Genomic DNA, 17,182 nt, shown 5'->3' on the forward strand with positions numbered 1-17,182 from the left:
GGGTCCTGTTGGCAGCGTTCTGTCCTTGGTTGGGCCTGGGGTGGGGAGAGGGGCTCCAGCTGCCCGTCTCCCCACACTAGCTCCCCGCCCAGTTCCAGCGGTGAGCCTCTGTGAGCCCTTCCCCAGTTAGAGGGAAGCGGGTTAGAAGCAGCTCTGTGCGGCATTCCCCCCGCCCTCCCCGCCCACGCTCCCACCAGGAGCCTCTTGGTTTAGGGACTCTGTCTTTGGCTGTGGGGAATCTAGGCTTCCTCGACAAGCCGAGTCCCAAAAAGAGGGGTTGAAGGCTGCGAGGGAGGTTTCTAGAGAGGTCGGAGGGAGCCCGCCCCAGAAATTGTTCTGGAAATATCTGTTGCCCTTTAGAGATTATTTTTCACCCAGAATCCTCCAGTTCCAGTGTCCCCAGCCTGGGCATCGATGGTCCCAGACACAAGCCTGGATGCAGCCTGCCCGCACCCCCCCAGGCCTAGCCACACCATCCTCGTGGCTGTGCGTGGCTTCCACCCATTCCTGCTCTCAGGGTGGTGCTCCACTCCCAAGATCCGGCTGGCAGTCGGGCAGCAGAAACTCCGGGGAGGGTCCGGAACTCTCCGCGGGGCCTTGGGAGCCATGGCCTGACCCCGGGAGGTAGGGCTGCGACCCAGCCGGAGCTTCCCTGGAAGGCCGCAGCCTTCCTTCCACCCTTCCTCCCGCCCCATCACCTGTCCAGGCCCACCCGAGGAGGAGTGCCCTCCACCCGACCACTGGCCGGGGAAAAGCATCAGCCCCCACGCAACTCCATCCCTCTGTGCCGGTCCGCAGGTTTCCGGACTGTGACGAGCCGTACCCTCGGCCGGTGGACCTGAACGTGGCGGCGGAGCCCACGGCCGCGACGCCGGCGGCGGTGCAGCGTGACTATGGGTTCTGGTGCCCTCGGGAGCTGAAGACGGAGCCGGCCCTGGGCTACTCCTTCCTGCGCGTGCGCGACTGCTCCCCGCCCTGCCCCAACATGTACTTCCGGCGAGAGGAGCTGGCCTTCGCCCGCTACTTCATCGGGCTGATCTCCATCGTCTGCCTGTCGGCCACCCTGTTCACCTTCCTGACGTTCCTGATCGACGTCCGGCGGTTCCGCTACCCGGAGCGGCCCATCATCTTCTACGCCGTCTGTTACATGATGGTGTCGCTCATCTTCTTCATCGGGTTCCTGCTGGAGGACCGGGTGGCCTGCAACGCCGCCCGGCCGGCCCAGTACCGGGCCGCCACGGTGACCCAGGGCTCCCACAACAAGGCCTGCACCCTGCTCTTCATGGTGCTCTACTTCTTCACCATGGCTGGCAGCGTCTGGTGGGTCATCCTCACCATCACGTGGTTCCTGGCGGCCGTGCCCAAGTGGGGGAGCGAAGCCATCGAGAAGAAGGCGCTGCTGTTCCACGCCAGCGCCTGGGGCATCCCGGGGACGCTGACCATCGTCCTCCTGGCCATGAACAAGATCGAGGGGGACAACATCAGCGGCGTGTGCTTCGTGGGACTCTACGACGTGGACGCCCTGCGCTACTTCGTCCTGGCCCCGCTCTGCCTGGACGTGGCGGTCGGGGTGTCCCTCCTGCTCGCCGGCATCATCTCCCTCAACCGAGTGCGCATCGAGATCCCCTTGGAGAAAGAGAACCAGGACAAGCTGGTCAAGTTCATGATCCGCATCGGCGTGTTCAGCGTGCTCTACCTCGTGCCGCTCCTGGTCGTCATCGGCTGCTATTTCTACGAGCAGGCCTATCGGGGCATGTGGGAAACCACGTGGGTCCGCGAGCGCTGCAGGGATTACCATATTCCGTGCCCCTACCAGGTGAGCCCCGGCACGGCCGGCGGTGCGGGTGGGTGGGGGGTGGGGGGCGAGGTGTGGCCCCCCCCGACTGTCCTCTACCCTTTGGTGTGACTCTAATGCAGCTCAGAGCACCGTTCCGCCGCTTTCGTTGATTGACGGCTGCCACCCTGGGGTGCTGCGCCCTTGCCCGGCTCCCAGCCTGCCCAGAGCAGGAGGCTGCCTCGAAGACTTCCCCCCCGCCTCCCTCCCCCCTGCCCCCGCCCCACCCCAGGAACAGCAGCAGACGGGGCCATGGGGCTGGCCGCGTGGCATCCCGCCGGACCTCCTGTCAGTCAGGTACGGCCGGTGACGGGACAAGGGCCGGCCCTGCCCGATCTGGGTTACAGTGATCATTTCTGAGCCTGATGCGCTGCCGGGCAGGCTTCCGAGGACTCCCCAGTGGTTGCCCCTCTACGTGTGGCAGCTGGGAGGGACCGGCCTGGTCTGGCCCGGGGCAGGTGGGGTGGGGTGGGTACCTGCTTGGGGAATCTCTCCCTGTTCGCTAGTAAGGTGTCTGGTGACTGTGTATGAGTGGCTGTGTGCCTGGGCCCCTGAATCAGACCCAGTGGAGTGGGGGGAGAGGGAGAGAGAGAAAGAGAAAACACGTGTAAGTGCAAAGCCAGAGGTAGGATGTGGGAGAGGGTGAGAGAGAGAGAGAGAGAAAACACATGCAAGTGTAAGGTCAGAGGTAGGATTTGGGCAAGGACGTGGGAGGGCCTCCCTGCCCTCCTTCCTCCTCCGTCCCTCCTCTCTCCTCCCTTTGGCCCTCTTCCCTCCGCCCCTCTGCCCCTCCTCTGTTCTCCCTCCTCCACCCTCTGGCCCTCCTCCTTTGTCCCTCCTCCCTCCACCCCGCCTCTGCCCTCCCTCCTCCTTCCCGGTAGAAGCAGTGCTCCCCGGAGGGAGGGCCGGGCGTGGGAAGGGGCCCCAGCGCCAGCTTTAGCCAGTCCGGGGAGGGAAGGACAAGGAGGAGGGCATCAATCGGGCCTCTCTGAGCATGGCTCCACCCGGACTGGGCCGAGCCAAGCCTTCGGGTTTTTGGACTCAAATATCCTTGTGCTGGGAGGGTGAGCAGGCCGGTTGACAGGGCAGCCTCCACTCCCAACGCGCCACCGGGCAGTTGCCCATGGCAAGCTGGGCGGTGGCTGGGAAGACCCTTGAGCAGATGGGGGTCCGGCCCAGCCCAGCCCAGAGTTTAACCCCTCAGGAGGAGCTGGCTGGGGCCGCAGCTTTGTGGGTAACGTGAGGGGAGAGAGTGTGAGAGTGTGTGTGTGTGTGTGCGTATGTTTTGTGTACAAAATCCACACAGGCCAGGATTAGGACACTGAGCCCACAGGGCTGGTGTGGAGCGGGGCGGAGGGCAACTTTCCAGCCCCGCGGCAGGATCCTACCCCCTGTCTGTGGGGTCTCGGGGCATAGGGAGTTCTGCATGGGCACTGCCACCCAACTCCTTGCTACCCAGGTAATAATAATAATAATAATAGCATTTATTAAGTGCTTACTATGTGCAAAGCACTGTTCTAAGCGCTGGGAAGGTTACAACGTGATCAGGTTGTCCCTCGAGGGACTCACAGTTTTAATCCCGATTTTACAGATGAGGGTACTGAGGCACAGAGAAGTTAAGTGACTTGCCCAAAGTCACACAGCTGACAATTGGCGGAGCCGGGATTTGAACCCCTGACCCCTGACTCCAAAGCCTGGGCTCGTTCCACTGAGCCACGCTGCTTCTCTGCAGTGCCCAAGCCCAGCTGGTCCTATGGGGCAGAGCCCATGTTCACTGCACTCAGGATACTTCTGACCCAGCCTGGGACCCGGGAGGTGGTACCGGGTCATGCCCGGGGTAGGACCAGAGGCCCCAGGTGGATGTGGGCTGGGATCCTGCAGAGATTTCCACCCTCTGACTCTCTACTGGGGGTTCTCAGGTGCTGGTGGGTTGTGTGTGTGTGTGTGAGACGAATAAGCAAGTAATATGAATAAGGAAGTAATTTAGAATAAATAATTTTAAGATTTGTCTGTATGTACATATATACCAGATTAACGGCACCATTGGATTGGAGAGCATTTGTCCCCACCACCCCTGATAAGACTTTTGTCCTCTGGGACCGTTTTCTATCAGTCTCCCCTCACCTGTCTCACCCGTCTTACCCGTCTTGGGCCAGACGGACGACCAGGTTTTTGGGCCGTGATGAGTTTCTGTGGAATAATAACAATAGTGGCATTTGTTAAGTGCTTACTATGTTCTAAGCAAAGCACTGTTCTAAGCACTGGGGAGGATACAAGGTGATCAGATTGTCCCGCATGGGGCTCACGGTTTTCATCTCCATTTTACAGATGAGGTAACTGAGGCCCAGAGAAGTGAAGTGATTTGCCCAAAGTCACACAGCTGACAATTGGCAGAGCCGGGATTTGAACCCATGACCTCTGACTTTCCATTGAGGCACACCGCTTCTCTTTGTGGAAGACAAAGGCCGCTCCTTTCTCTGTGCAAATGCTCTTAGTGGCGGGGTGAAGATCCAGGCCAGCCGGATCGGCCCGCAGGAACCTCATCTTGGTGCCGCCGCAGCCCACCTCACTTTGCCCCCCGTGTGGCTGGGCCACCCTGCTTCGGGCAGCGGGCCGGTGGGACCGGCTTCGGCAGCCTTCCTTACCACTGACCTCAGCCTGACGCGACGCCAAAGCCCGCGTGGCTTTTAGCACGCACGGTGCGGTTTTGAGTTTAAAAGAGGGCTCTGTTTGGTCCAAGTGGGCTTTTTTTAAAAAAGGAAAAGGTTTTAGAGATAAGCCACCTTGCAAAAAAATCTTGGCCCTTACAACAAAATGCCCAAACGAGTTCCACCGCTCAGACCCTCGGTCGTGTTCCAACCTGTGGGGCCTTTGCACAATTGAGTAAACTCCTAACAATGGGGTGTTGTGGTGGAAACAATGACCCAGACTTTAAAGCCGAGTGAGCAGGGATGTCTGGGCCGCTGGAGCAATCAAAATGGCCTGCACAGTGGGGCCGGGGAGGAGGGGAGTGGGAGTGAGGAGGAAGAGGGAAATGAGGCCAGAGAGGAGGAGGGAAATGGGCCTGGGGAGGAGGGGAGTGGGATGGACTGGAGAGAATGGGAAGAGCTCGGCTTGGGAGGAGAGGAGCAGGCCGTGTCCTGCCTCTGGCCTGGAATACCCACCCTCTTCAAATCGGACAGACAATTAACCTCCCCCACTTCAAAGCCTTAGTGAAGGCCATCTTCTCCAAGAGGCCGTCCCTGACGAAGCCCACTTTTCCTCTTCTCCCGCTCCCTTCTGCTGCACCCTGACTTGCTCCCTTTATTCATCACCCCTTCCCAGCCCCACAGCACTTATGTAAGTATCTGGGATTTATTTATGGATCTTTATTAACATCAGCCACCCCATTAGACTGTAAGCTCATTGTGGTCAGGGAATGTGTCTATATATTGTTATACTGTACTCTCCCAAGCACTTAGTACAGTGCTCTGTACACAGTAAGCCCTCAATAAGTACCACTGAATGAGTGTACTAGAGGAGAGGAGGGAAGTGGGACCAGAGAGGAGAAGAGCCGCTGGAGATGAGGAGAGGAGAGAAACTGGGAAGGAGGAGAGGAGGAGGAGGAGGAGAGCGCTCAAGCTGACACCACTGGCTAGCCAGTGGCCCTGCCCTTGAGCCAGGTGGATGCAGAGTTTCTACCCGGCCGAGGAGGTGGGCACCAAGCCAGTTAGTCATTTGAGAAAGTGGGACCCAACTCAGTGACCGGGATGTCGCTGCCCTGGTTCCATTTTACATCACCTTTAGGCCGTTTCTGGTCAGAGTTGGCCGAGTGGCTTCCTTCTGCAAGGGGAAGAGGACCCCCTGGGCCCGGTCCTCGAGGAAGCTGGACCATCCCTAATCCCAACCGCTAAGTGGTATGAGTCGAGCACTCCTTGTGGGGAGGGATTACGTCTCCCAGCTCTGTCGTTTTGTGCTCTGCACACAGTGCTCCTTAAATACCGTGGGTTGATTGATGGGCATTATTAAACGCTTACTGTGTGCCAGGCACAGGGGCAGATACCGGCTAATTGGATCTGTCAGTCAGTCATTCGTATTTATTGAGAGCTCATTGTATGCAGAGCACTGTACTAAGCACTTGGGAGAGGACAATAGATCAATAAAAAGACACATTCCCTGCCCACAGTGAGCTTACAGACTAGAGGGGAAGACAGAAAGTAATAAAGATAAATAAATAAAAGTTATGGACTTAGACTGTGAGCCCACTGTTGGGTAGGAACTGTCTCTATATGTTGTCAACTTGTACTTCCCAAGCGCTTAGTATAGTGCTGTGCACACAGTAAGCGCTCAATAAATACGATTGATTGATTGATTGATTAAGTGCTGTGGGACTGGGAGGGGATCAAACACAGTGTAACAGCGGATGGAGAACAGATATTGAATCCCCATTTTCCTGAGAATTGAAGTGATTTGCTCGAGGTCACCCAGCAGACCTGCTACGGAGCCAGGACTAGAACTTGGGGTCTCCTGACTCCCAGCCCTCTGGACCGCCCTGGCCTCCCTTGGGCAGTGAACGAGCATCAGGGAGGGCAAGTCACCTAACTTCTATGCTTCAGTTTCCTCAACTGAAATTGAGGATCAAGGATCTGTTCTCCCTCATTCTTAAACTGTTTCCAACCAAATTAACTCGTACCTGCCCCAGTGCTTAGAACAGTGTTTGACACATAGTAAGCACTAAACAAATACCATTAAAAAGCACAGCACTGAGCTTTGGAGTAGATCCAAGATCATCAGATCAGACCCAGTGCCTCACCCTCCCGCCCACCTCTGTCCCACCATGGGCTCCCAGAGTCTCCCTGGAGACCAGTGTCAGAGCACTGACTTCCTGCACCTCTTCTGTGCTAGTGGGTAAAGCAAGCAAAGACTCAGAAGAAAGATCAGTGCTTAGAACAGTGCCTGGCACATAGTAAGTGCTTAACCAATACCATAAAAAAAAGGACATTCCATGTTTCCCCAGTCTTTCTACTCCTCGTTCTTGTAATATTTGCTTTATGTACTTTAGCAAGCTGCAAATCTGGGGACTTAGATACTGTATAGAAATGTCGATACCAAAGCATACGGTTTTAATCCCTTAATTGCATTTCAAATTTTTAAAGCATCTATCAGAGTTAAAATTTTGGCTTTCTTAAAAAAAAAAAGAAAAACCCAAACTTTCCTATTTGTAGCGCTAATTACAGCTAAGCTGCTGCTGAGTGATGAATGTGTCTTACAGTGCACAGCTGCGGCCAGGTATTCCCAGCTTCCCGGGATCCCGCTTTCCCGAGAATGAGGCTGGAGCGATGGTCGCGATCCCCACCTTGTCCCCTCGTCGGTGCTGCCGGGCTGGACGGGCTTCCACCCTCGAGGTCCGTTCCTGTTGGAGCGGATGCTTCGGGTCTGAGCCGGGAGCCGGGAGACACTGGGCAAACCACCTGCCCTTGCTAGGCTTCAACTACCTCCTCGGTAAAGTGGGGTACGGACAGACACCTGCTCTGCTCGCCTCTCAGACCGCGGGCCCCCAGTGCCCGACCAGATTATCCTTCATCCTCCCCGACGTTCAGCGCCTGGAGGGAGCGCAGTGACTCCCATGATGATTTGTCTCTTCCCCAGGGAGTCAGAAGGCCCGGGCAGCCCTCTGAGTCCTCTGAGTCCTCTCAAAGTCTGAGGCCAGACTGTTAATAATAATAATAATAATAATAATGGTATTTATTAAGCGCTTACTATGTGCAAAGCACTGTTCTAAGACTGTTGTTGGCAGTGACCTGGCTCCTGGGGGCCCTGACTGGCTGACAGCATTCAGCAGTGCTCTGAGGCACCCCCTGACCCAGGAGTCCGGAGCCAGGATGAACCCGGGGCGAGACCCTCCCTCTGTCCACAGCTTCAGGAAAGAACAATAATAATAATAATAATAATAATAATAATAATAATAATAATAATAATAATGATAGTAGTGATATTTGTTAAGTGCTGGGGTGAATACAAGCAAATCAGGTTGGACACAGTCCCTGTCTCACGTAGGGCTCACGGTCTCAATCCCCACTTTACAGATGAGGTAACTGAGGCACAGAGAAGTGAAGTGACTTGCCCAAAGTCACACAGCAGACAAGTGGCGGAGTCGGGATTAGAACCCATGACCTAACTCCCGGGCCCATTCTCTATCCATTATGCCACGCTGGCCGTGCTGAGTTTCTTTTTCTGGGCCAGGGCCCCCTGCATGGGGTTCTGTCCCCTCGGTCCCATCCCATTGGGGTCAACGGTTTGGCAGCAGGGGCAGAAGCCCCCGTCACGGTGCCCGAGGCCAGCAGGCATGCATTGCTGTCAGGTGGCGGCCATAAAACCGATGGTGTTGGTGCTGTAATTTAAAGCAAGGCTGAACGGGGGTGGCAGAGGAGCCGGTGTCACCAACAGCGCTGGCACAAAGTTTGCTCTGAATAAATTCCATCGATCCATTGATCCATCGATCGACTGTGGGCCAGAGTCCTCTACCTCTATGTTTTTATCGGGGAAGTGGCTGATGCAGTCGGCCGTGATCAGAAGAGAATTAGTTAAGGGCTGAGGAGAATGGGTGGGTCAGAGAGCCAGGGCTACAGGGGGAGTGGGTCAGGGAGCTGGGGTGGGGGGGAAGGAGCCAAGCAGATGCCCAGGGCTAGAGGGAGGAGGGGCAGGAACTGAACATGGACATTTGTGTCCTTGGGATCCCGGTTGCTGTCATGTGCCTCCCTTGGAAGCAGCGTGGCTCAGTGGAAAGAGCATGGGCTTTGGAGTCAGAAGTCATGGGTTCAAATCCCGGCTCTGCCACTTGTCAGCTGTGTGACTTTGGGCAGGTCACTTAACTTCTCTGAGCCTCCGTTCTCTCATCTGTAAAATGGGGATTAAGACTGTGAGCCCCCCGTGGGACAACCTTATAACCTTGTAACCTCCTCAGCGCTTAGAACAGTGCCTTGCACATAGTAAGCGCTTAATAAATGCTATCATTATTATTATTATTATTATTGGACTCCATTTTCCACCTCGGTTCCCGCGAGCGATCCAAGCCAAGTCCTGAAATGCCACTGCCGGTTCTCAGTCAGCTGATCCTAAGTGGCCGGGACCTGGCTAACGTAATCTTTCACGCTTCCCGGTGCCGGGATCGGCGAATCCCCTCGGATCTCGGGGCGGCTGTTTGCCTGTGCAGGTGTCCCGACAGCAGCTTCTTGAGGAGCTGTCGGATAGTGGGGTCAGGCATTCCAGTCAATCAGTCGATGGTATTGAGCACCTACTATGTGCAGAGCACTAAGTGCTAGGGAGAATACGCTATAATGGAATTATCAGACTCATTCCCTGCCCTTGATGAGCTTCCAGTCTGGAGGGATGGACCAGCTTGAGGGTGTTTTCCTCGGGGGGCTTTCTTTCCTTTTGGTTTCCTTGGCCACGGAGGGGCCAAAGGCCCTGGGCCCCTGATGGGCCCGAGTGATGAAAGGAGCTGAGGGTGTGGTTCCTGGCCCTTTCTGGCCACGAACTCCAAGGGCCAACTGGGATCTTCGTCTCAGTCACCTTTGTGCCTGCCTGTCTGTCCGTCCGTCTGCCCGTCTGTCTCGGCAGATCACTCAAATGAGTCGCCCGGACCTGATCCTGTTTCTGATGAAGTACCTCATGGCTCTGATCGTGGGCATCCCCTCCGTTTTCTGGGTTGGGAGCAAGAAGACATGCTTCGAGTGGGCCAGCTTTTTTCATGGACGCAGGAAAAAGGAGTAAGTGGTGAGATGTAGCGGAGCGCGCTTGGTGGCTCGGGCCTACCCACCCGGTCGTGGTCGCCCTCGGTTTCGGGCGATGTGAGGGCCTGTCCAAGAAGGAGGGGTGGGTGGGCCGAGGGGTACGGTCGGCCCATCAGTGATTGGTTCCGCACTGAGCCCCAGAGCTGGAAGCCACTCCAGTGACCCCCACAGCATCATATTCTGCCCCCGGACCTGACGGTTTACCCATCACAGGCTCGGGGGGGCGGGTGGCCACCCTTTACTGCCCACTCTCTGGGGATAGATACTTCCCACCTCCCTGGGGCATCCCATTTCACGATTTCTCTCCTCTCTCTCTTCCCCGGGGCTTGTTTGGAAGCCCGTTCTCGAGTATCACTGTAATCCCTCCTGCTTTAACTGGAGTCCATTTCCTGTGTTCAGTTCTCTGCAGACCTGGACAAAGGTGGCCAGCACCTTCCTCTCTGAAATCCTCCCTGACCCCTTAGCCCCGGGCTTCAAGTCCCCTATTCCTTCAACGCCCCCCACCCACCTCCCCCAACCTCTGTGGGCTGGCTTCTGTGCCTCTCCTATGGGCCCACCACACTGGGCAGTGCTCTTTTTGGGCACAGTGCCCAGGGCCGGACAGGGAACTCGAGTTGCTGGGCCAGAGTGACTTTGGCGTGCAAGGCCTCCTTCCCAGGGACCCCGAGGGTGGGCATTTCCCAGATCTCCTGGGCCACCGGTGGGATCCTTGGGAAATGGGACTCTCCTGTTCCCGGCTCCCACGGCACCCAGCAAAGTCTCCTGCCATCCCCGAGCTTGCAGTTGGCCTCTCTGCCCGAAAACTGCCCAGATCCCGACCGCCGACCAGCTTGCCGGAGGACCGGCCCTGGGCCCCTTCGGCCGCCACTGGGTCCGGCACGTCCAAACCCGTGGAGAAGCAGCGTGGCTTAGTGGCAAGAGCACAGGCTTGGGAGTCAGAGGACATGGGTTCTAATCCCGGCTCCACCATTTGTCTTCTGTGTGACCTTGGGCAAGCCACTTAACTTCTCTGTGCCTCAGTTACCTCATCTGTAAAATGGGGATTAAGACTGTGAGCCCCACGTGGGACAACCCCATTACCTTGTACCTACCCCAGTGCTTAGAACAGTACTTGGCACATAGTAAGCACTTAACAAATAGCATAATTACTGTGATTATCATTGCTCTCCGCAGGGCCGTCAACGAGAGCCGGCAGGTGCTCCAGGAGCCGGACTTTGCGCAGTCGCTCCTGCGGGACCCCAACACCCCTATCATCCGCAAGTCCAGGGGCACCTCAACCCAGGGCACCTCCACGCACGCTTCTTCCACCCAGCTGGCCATGGTGGACGAGCAGAGGAGCAAGGCCGGCAGCGTCCACAGCAAAATGAGCAGCTACCACGGCAGCCTGCACAGGTCCCGTGATGGCAGGTGAGGCCCTCTCCAGAGCCAATCAAAGCGGGGCTCCGAGACCCCCCGGCGGGGGGAAGCCTGTCGGGGAGTTGGGTGGCCATTAGGCTCCCGTCTCCTGTCGGCTCGAGGAGCCGACCAACCAGTCTCTCAAACGGTGGTCTTTACTGAGCACTAGGCACTACTGTACTGAGCGCCCGGGAGAGTTTAACAGTAGTGAGAAGCACCTTTCTTGTCCTCGAGGGCCCTCTGAGCCACTGGGGGAGGTGAGCAGAAGGTATTTGCAGAGGTATTTGCACTGGGGGGAGGCCACCTGCTCTCCCCACCACCCATGGGGGTTATAACCACCTGACACTGTCACAGATTTCCGATACTGGGATTTGGCTCGTAGGGCACTCGGATGAACTAACTCAGAATCAGTTCCTATAGCTTCATAGAGTCAAGAAACACACTAGCGTTTCTACAAGCAAATCACAATTCTATTGAATAATTCTTTACTTACTAGCTATACTTCACACACACACACACACACACACACACACACACACACACACACACACACACACACACACACACACACACACACACACACATATATATATATATATATATATATATATATATACACATCTATATACAGACCCCCCTCACATTCTAAGCTGGCCAGGCTATGGGCAAGATATGGATCTGAAGCTGGGAAACCCTTTTGCCCGGGACTCCTGCCTGTGGTTGGAGCGGATCCGAAGATCTCAGATCTCAGTCGCCCTATTTAGAGACCGTCTGGTCTCTGAGTCTTCAGGATACTCAGGCCCCAGCTATTGGTCCTATTATTATTATTGTTATTGGTAGTAGTAGTAGTAGTAGTAGTAGTAGTAGTAGTAGTAGGAGTGGTAGTAGTAGGAGTAGGAGTATTTCTTATCTGTTCTTCCACCGGAACCATCTGGAACAGTTTCTGCCCACCTTCTGATCTCGCCCACTCCCCTGGGAGTGTTGCCCAGGGTATTCCGTTACCCAAACTCCTCCCATGGGTGCATATCTGGGAACAATTGGTAGTCAGCAAATGCACTCCTGTCTGTGGGACCCATTGGGAGCTCCTTCCCCGTCCTCTCGTAATCTTCTGGCTATTCTGAGCCAGAGCCCAGCCATCCCCTTCCCCATCCACTACACATCCCTCCAGCCTGCACATCCACTCCGTTTGTGCTGTCTCCTGGAAGCTGTCGGTGGGGGGCCCTGTCCCCCGGCCTGCCCCTTGTGGGTCTCCCCAGTGTGGCTCTTCCATCACATCCGGGGGATGAATCCGGGTGCCACCCTCCTCGCCACCCTGACCTGAGCACCCACTGTCCCGTGCCAGGTACACGCCGTGCAGCTACCGAGGAGCGGAGGAGCGCCTGGCCCACGGCAGCACGTCGCGGCTCACCGATCTTTCCCGGCCAAGTAGTTCCCACAGGCTTAACGAACCCTCGCGGCCCGGCAGCTCCAGGGACCTCAGCGGCAACCCCCTGACTCACGTCACCCACGGGTCCAGCGTGAACCGGGTCATTGAAGAGGATGGTGCCAGCGCCTGACCGGCCCTGCCCGGGGAGAGGGGCCTCGAGCTCCTGGTTGTCAGGCAGTCCTGACTGCATCCCCCACTGTGGGGAGGCCGGGGCCGGACGGTCAGTTGGGACCTCCCTGGCAAAGCTGCGCTCCTTCCGGTCGCTCCCTGCTGAACCCTCCGAGCTCGCCTTCTGTTCGAGGTGGGATGGTGCCCGCCCAGCGCGGGCTTGGACTGGGCCCACTGGCTTTCCTGGAGTTTTGCCCGCAGTAGGCCCGCCTGCTCCCGGAAGCCTCGGGGCGGGCTGAGGGTGGGGCCTGGGCAGAGGGGCAAGGAGTCTCAGAAGGTTCTGTTGGGTCCATCAAGGGGGACCGCTCTCCCCGAGAAGCCAGAGTCGGGGTGGGCAGTTGAAGAGAGGAAGGAAAGTTCTTGACCCCCCACCCCCACCACACCTGATGGGTTCCCTTGTGCCACACCGTCTGTCCAGTGGCCGTTGCCTGTTTCCGGGAAGGTCAGTAACCGTCCCCTCACTGGCCACAGAGCCAGGGTCATGGTCTGCTGGTCTGTGGCCCGTGCCTCCCCCGCTGTGCTGGAGTCGGAGGCATGACGGCCTGGTATGTGCGGAGAAGGATGAGGGGAGCGGGCCCCTTGGGCCTCGGGCCCCGGGCCATTTCACCGGCGGGCCAACCGCCAGGGGGTTGGGGCCTTGCCGGTGGCCACATTGCCGGAGCTGTTGCCCGCAGCCACAACCCGACTCCCGCCTAGAGTTTTGGTCTTTTGGGTCATTCTTGTTTTCAGTCCTGGGCAGTCGAGTGGGACTGGGGAGTCAGTGGGGAGAATGTGTAGGAGCAAGTGCGGGGAGCTGGGTGGAGGTGGCCCGAGAAGCTCCATGTAGGAGGGAGCCAGCATGTGCGCGGGAGTTGTAGGAAACGGGTGGGAGCCAGGGGAACGCTGCTGCTCCGGCGCTGAGGTGCCCGGTCTCTGGACATTTCTGGCGGCGTGGCTGCGGTTCTTCCCCCTGTCGATGGAGTGCCCCCTCCCACCACCCCCTCGGCGGACCTCCACCCTGCCATGTCAGGAGAGCAGTCTGGCAGGGATGGACACAGGGACACCTTCATTCCTTCATGCCACCTTCCCTGGATCCCAGCCCATGGGAGGCCACGAGGCAGGGGGCCTGAGCCCTCCTAGGGTTCCCAGTAGGGCCCCTCCGGCTTCTGGCGTGTTGCCACTCATGCGCCGCGGGCCCAACCGTGGCCTGGGAAATCTGCCCAAGTGCCTCTGCCTGGATTCCCACCAAGCCCGGGCTTCCCTGGCGGCTGTGGACTGGTGCTGCCCGCTGCCTGACTCCTCCAAATCTACCCAGGACAGGGATGGGACCCAGAGAACCCAGGAAAGTGGGAGCCTGGGGTGGAGGCATGTTGTTCACTCCTGGGAATTTAACCCTCTGGCACCAGGGTTGCTCCTCCGGTTACCCCTGAGGCTGGGAAATGTGGAGGTGGAAGAGGAGGAGGAGGGAACAATGCTAGAAGAATCTGAATTTGGCATTTTTCCAGGGGCTTCCGGAGGTTTGCAACCTTTCTATAGAACTACCTTCGGGCCTCGATCTGACCATTAGTACGTGGCCTGAAGCCCTCCCCCTGAAGATGAGCACCACAAATCTCCAGTTGGAGGAGGAGTTCTTTAACTCGGGAGGCCTGAACCGTTAACCCCTTCCATCCCCCTCCCCCCCACAACCAGAATTCCCCGAGAACAGGGACGCTCGTGGGCCTGCCTTCCCGAGGGAAGCTGGGAGCCGCTCCTGGAATCAGGGTGGGTTTCATGGGCGGAGAGACGGGCTTGTGTGGGGGCCGGGGAATCGTGGAACGTGGGTGTGGGCGCCTCCTCGTCCTCTGGGGTCAGTTGACATCTCGGCAACCAGGCCGGGGGGTATCAAAAGCCATCTCTGGTTCCCAGAGCGGCTCCGTCTGAGGCCCCCGCTCTTTAGCTGGGAAAGACCCGCCTCCTCGTGCACCTACCTCATCCCTCGCTGGCAGGCCCAGCTGGACTCCAACTGGCTCATTGCCCGCCCTCCAGCCCGCTGGACGGGTGCCCGCAGGCCAGGTCACGGCCTGGGCTCCGGGGGAGGGGGGTGGGCTGTGCCCTCGGAGATGCCGTTGTGAAGCCCAGAGGACATCACAGCTGGTGGCCCCAAGGCCTAGCCCTCACCCTGGTCCCTTTGCCTCCCTGAAACACCAGGCTTGGGGAGGGATTCACCAGGCCCTGAATGCAGGTTTGGGCAATCCTGCAGGTCTGCCCAGTGCAGAATGGCCCAGGGGCCACACGCCTCGGGATTTTCCCGCTAGCCCCATGCCAGACCGCATCTCCCTACCACCACCACCACCACCACCAAGGACCATCATTAAGGCAATGATATGGGGAGATTTGTGAGCCAACACCGAGACCTGGGCAAGTGGTCATTTGTGCGGACTTTGTCGCATGCTTAGCGGGCCACAGAGATCGTTTTTGATGTTAGAGAGTTTCTTATTAGTTTGGAAGGCTTTTTCAGAGGTGATTCCTAGAAGGGCTTTTGTCAGGCAAATTCTTACACTATCAGGTCTTCTGCCAACTACAGATGTAAATATCTATTTTTAAAATCTGTGTGAAGTAAGCATTTCTCCTCTACTCCTTCCACCCGCCCCATGGGGGAGAGCCAGCATTTTGTTGGGACGTTGTCCTGTAATGTCTTTGTACACTGGAACGAAGCAAGGGAAAACGTTAACGGTCTCCTTTTCTTACTACATTTATAGCAGCGGTCAGATTTTATGCTCTCCTTCTTTACCGCCTCTGGTCGGTTTGAGAAGAAAAGTGGTGGCATCTCCTGGAGTCGTGTTCCTTTGTGAGTTCCCCAAATCATCCTGTGTGTGAGCTGCCCAAACAGAACTCCACACCCCTGTATGTGAGTCCCGCCCATCCTTCGCCCCCCAATTGTTGGGTGTTTTCATCCTATCTTTTACCATCCAGGGGACCTTGGGTTCTGGACATGGAGGAAGGGGCAGGTTTCCAGGAACTCTTTCCTCTGGTCGCCATTCCCTCCTGCAAGTTCTCTCCTCCCTTTACGGTCCTGCCTTGTCCCTAGTGTAATTCTAGCTCCACCCTGTTTGGCAAGAAGGCCCCTGAGGGGGAAGGAGCCAACCAGAGCACCTCTGGGCCTCATTTTCCTGCCTTCAGAACCCAAGCATCCTGACCCCAAGGGAGTTTATAGACTTCACCCCTGCTGAAGGCAAGAAAATTCCTTCCCAGTACTGTGGGATAGGGGCCAGGGGGTGCATCCTTGGACTGGGGCTGCTGGTCACCAGAGACAGGGGGGCTTGGGACCACCGCTCCACATCCCCATTGCAAGGCTTCTCATCCTGGAGCTGAGTTCCAGCCCATTCCATCTTTACCACCTGCCCCCTGGACCTTGTTTTGACTTACCTCCTTCCCCAGGACCCCAGCCCCCACGCCTTTCCTCCCTGCCCCCAGCAGGCTGGCTGGGCCTGCCCGTTCCAGGGGTGGGTTGGGGGTCCCTCTGCTTCTGGCCCATTTCCCCTCTCCCTTTCTCCTTTTCGCCTGTTCGTGCCAGCCAGAACTTCTGCAGATCCTCAGAGGAGCCCTTGGATTGCCAGGAACATCCTGGGGGAGGGCTAATGGTGCCCCGGTGGAGCCAGGAACTTGGGCGACCTCCCTGCCCCCCAACTGCCAACTTGGTGTTATCAGTCCATCCTCGCCAACATTCCTGTAATGCAGGGGCTTCCTCTGTCAGTGCGTTGTCTGTCTTTGCCTGCCCCTTCCAGTCATAGGGGGCTGCTTCAGCTCTCACCCCCCCTGCCCCATTTCCCGAACTTGGGCCCTCTGCCAGGAAAGGAAGGGGAGGAAACCAGGCTCAATCCTCTGCAGGCCCTTCAGGACCCTGCTAGCATCTGAATCTCCGCCTGCTTTTCTGAGCCTGACCACCCCACGAACATCGCTTCTAAAATCGGCACAAAGACAGCCAGGGCGGTCCCAAGCTCGCAGCTGCGCTCTGGGGGTCCCAGGCCTCCATTTGAGAGGCAGGGCTTGGGCCGAGGTGGTGACCCCCATGAGGGGTGAGCGGGGCTGTTGGTGGTCCTGGAGTGGCCTCAGAGTTATTTGGCTGGGTTAGTCGGACCCCTGCCCTCCTGGATTGCTTTTGTTTACAGTTGGCTCTGGTCCTTTTCCGGAAGTTTGGTCTCGAGCGCTTTCACTGTGTGTGAAGACCGGTTCCAATGGAGTGCGTGGACATTTTGATTAGAGACCATTTAAAACGTTTAATAAAGTGGAATAGTTTGTTCTCCCGCCCGGCCCTGAAAAAGGGTTTGTGTTGATTTGCCCTTGGGTCTCCCTCCCACCCTAGGCCCTAACCTTCCATCACTGTTTCCTCTTTGCCCAGGCTGTTTAGGATCGCAAAGGAGAAGACTGTTCCTTATGTAAGATAAACTCTCCCGTGTTTGCTTTGGTTTCACAGAGGGCAAATTACGGCCGTGAGATAAAATCCTAAAATATTCCCGATAGCCCACTCCCTCCAGGTACAGGGTCCCGAGCATACCCCGGCACGCTGAGGACTTGTCCTTGATTTCAAGGACACGCCGTCAGGGGTGACGCTTTGCCCATTAAGTGGGA

At 57.3% G+C, this 17,182-nt stretch overlaps 1 protein-coding gene across 1 annotated transcript in view; it reads left to right on the forward strand.

The window, feature by feature from the left end:
- Positions 1 to 16,858, forward strand: part of FZD3 (frizzled class receptor 3) — a 48,266-nt gene extending 31,408 nt beyond the window's left edge. The window contains exons 4-7 of the mRNA XM_038771099.1: positions 799 to 1,816; positions 9,434 to 9,582; positions 10,780 to 11,013; positions 12,344 to 16,858. Of these exons, the coding sequence (XP_038627027.1) occupies positions 799 to 1,816; positions 9,434 to 9,582; positions 10,780 to 11,013; positions 12,344 to 12,557 (1,615 nt within the window). The 3' untranslated portion in view covers positions 12,558 to 16,858. The remainder of the gene's footprint in view (positions 1 to 798; positions 1,817 to 9,433; positions 9,583 to 10,779; positions 11,014 to 12,343) is intronic.
- The last annotated feature ends 324 nt before the right edge of the window (positions 16,859 to 17,182 follow it).

Source organism: Tachyglossus aculeatus, chromosome X2 (assembly GCF_015852505.1).
Source record: "Tachyglossus aculeatus isolate mTacAcu1 chromosome X2, mTacAcu1.pri, whole genome shotgun sequence".
NCBI classification, from domain to species: Eukaryota; Metazoa; Chordata; class Mammalia; order Monotremata; family Tachyglossidae; genus Tachyglossus; species Tachyglossus aculeatus.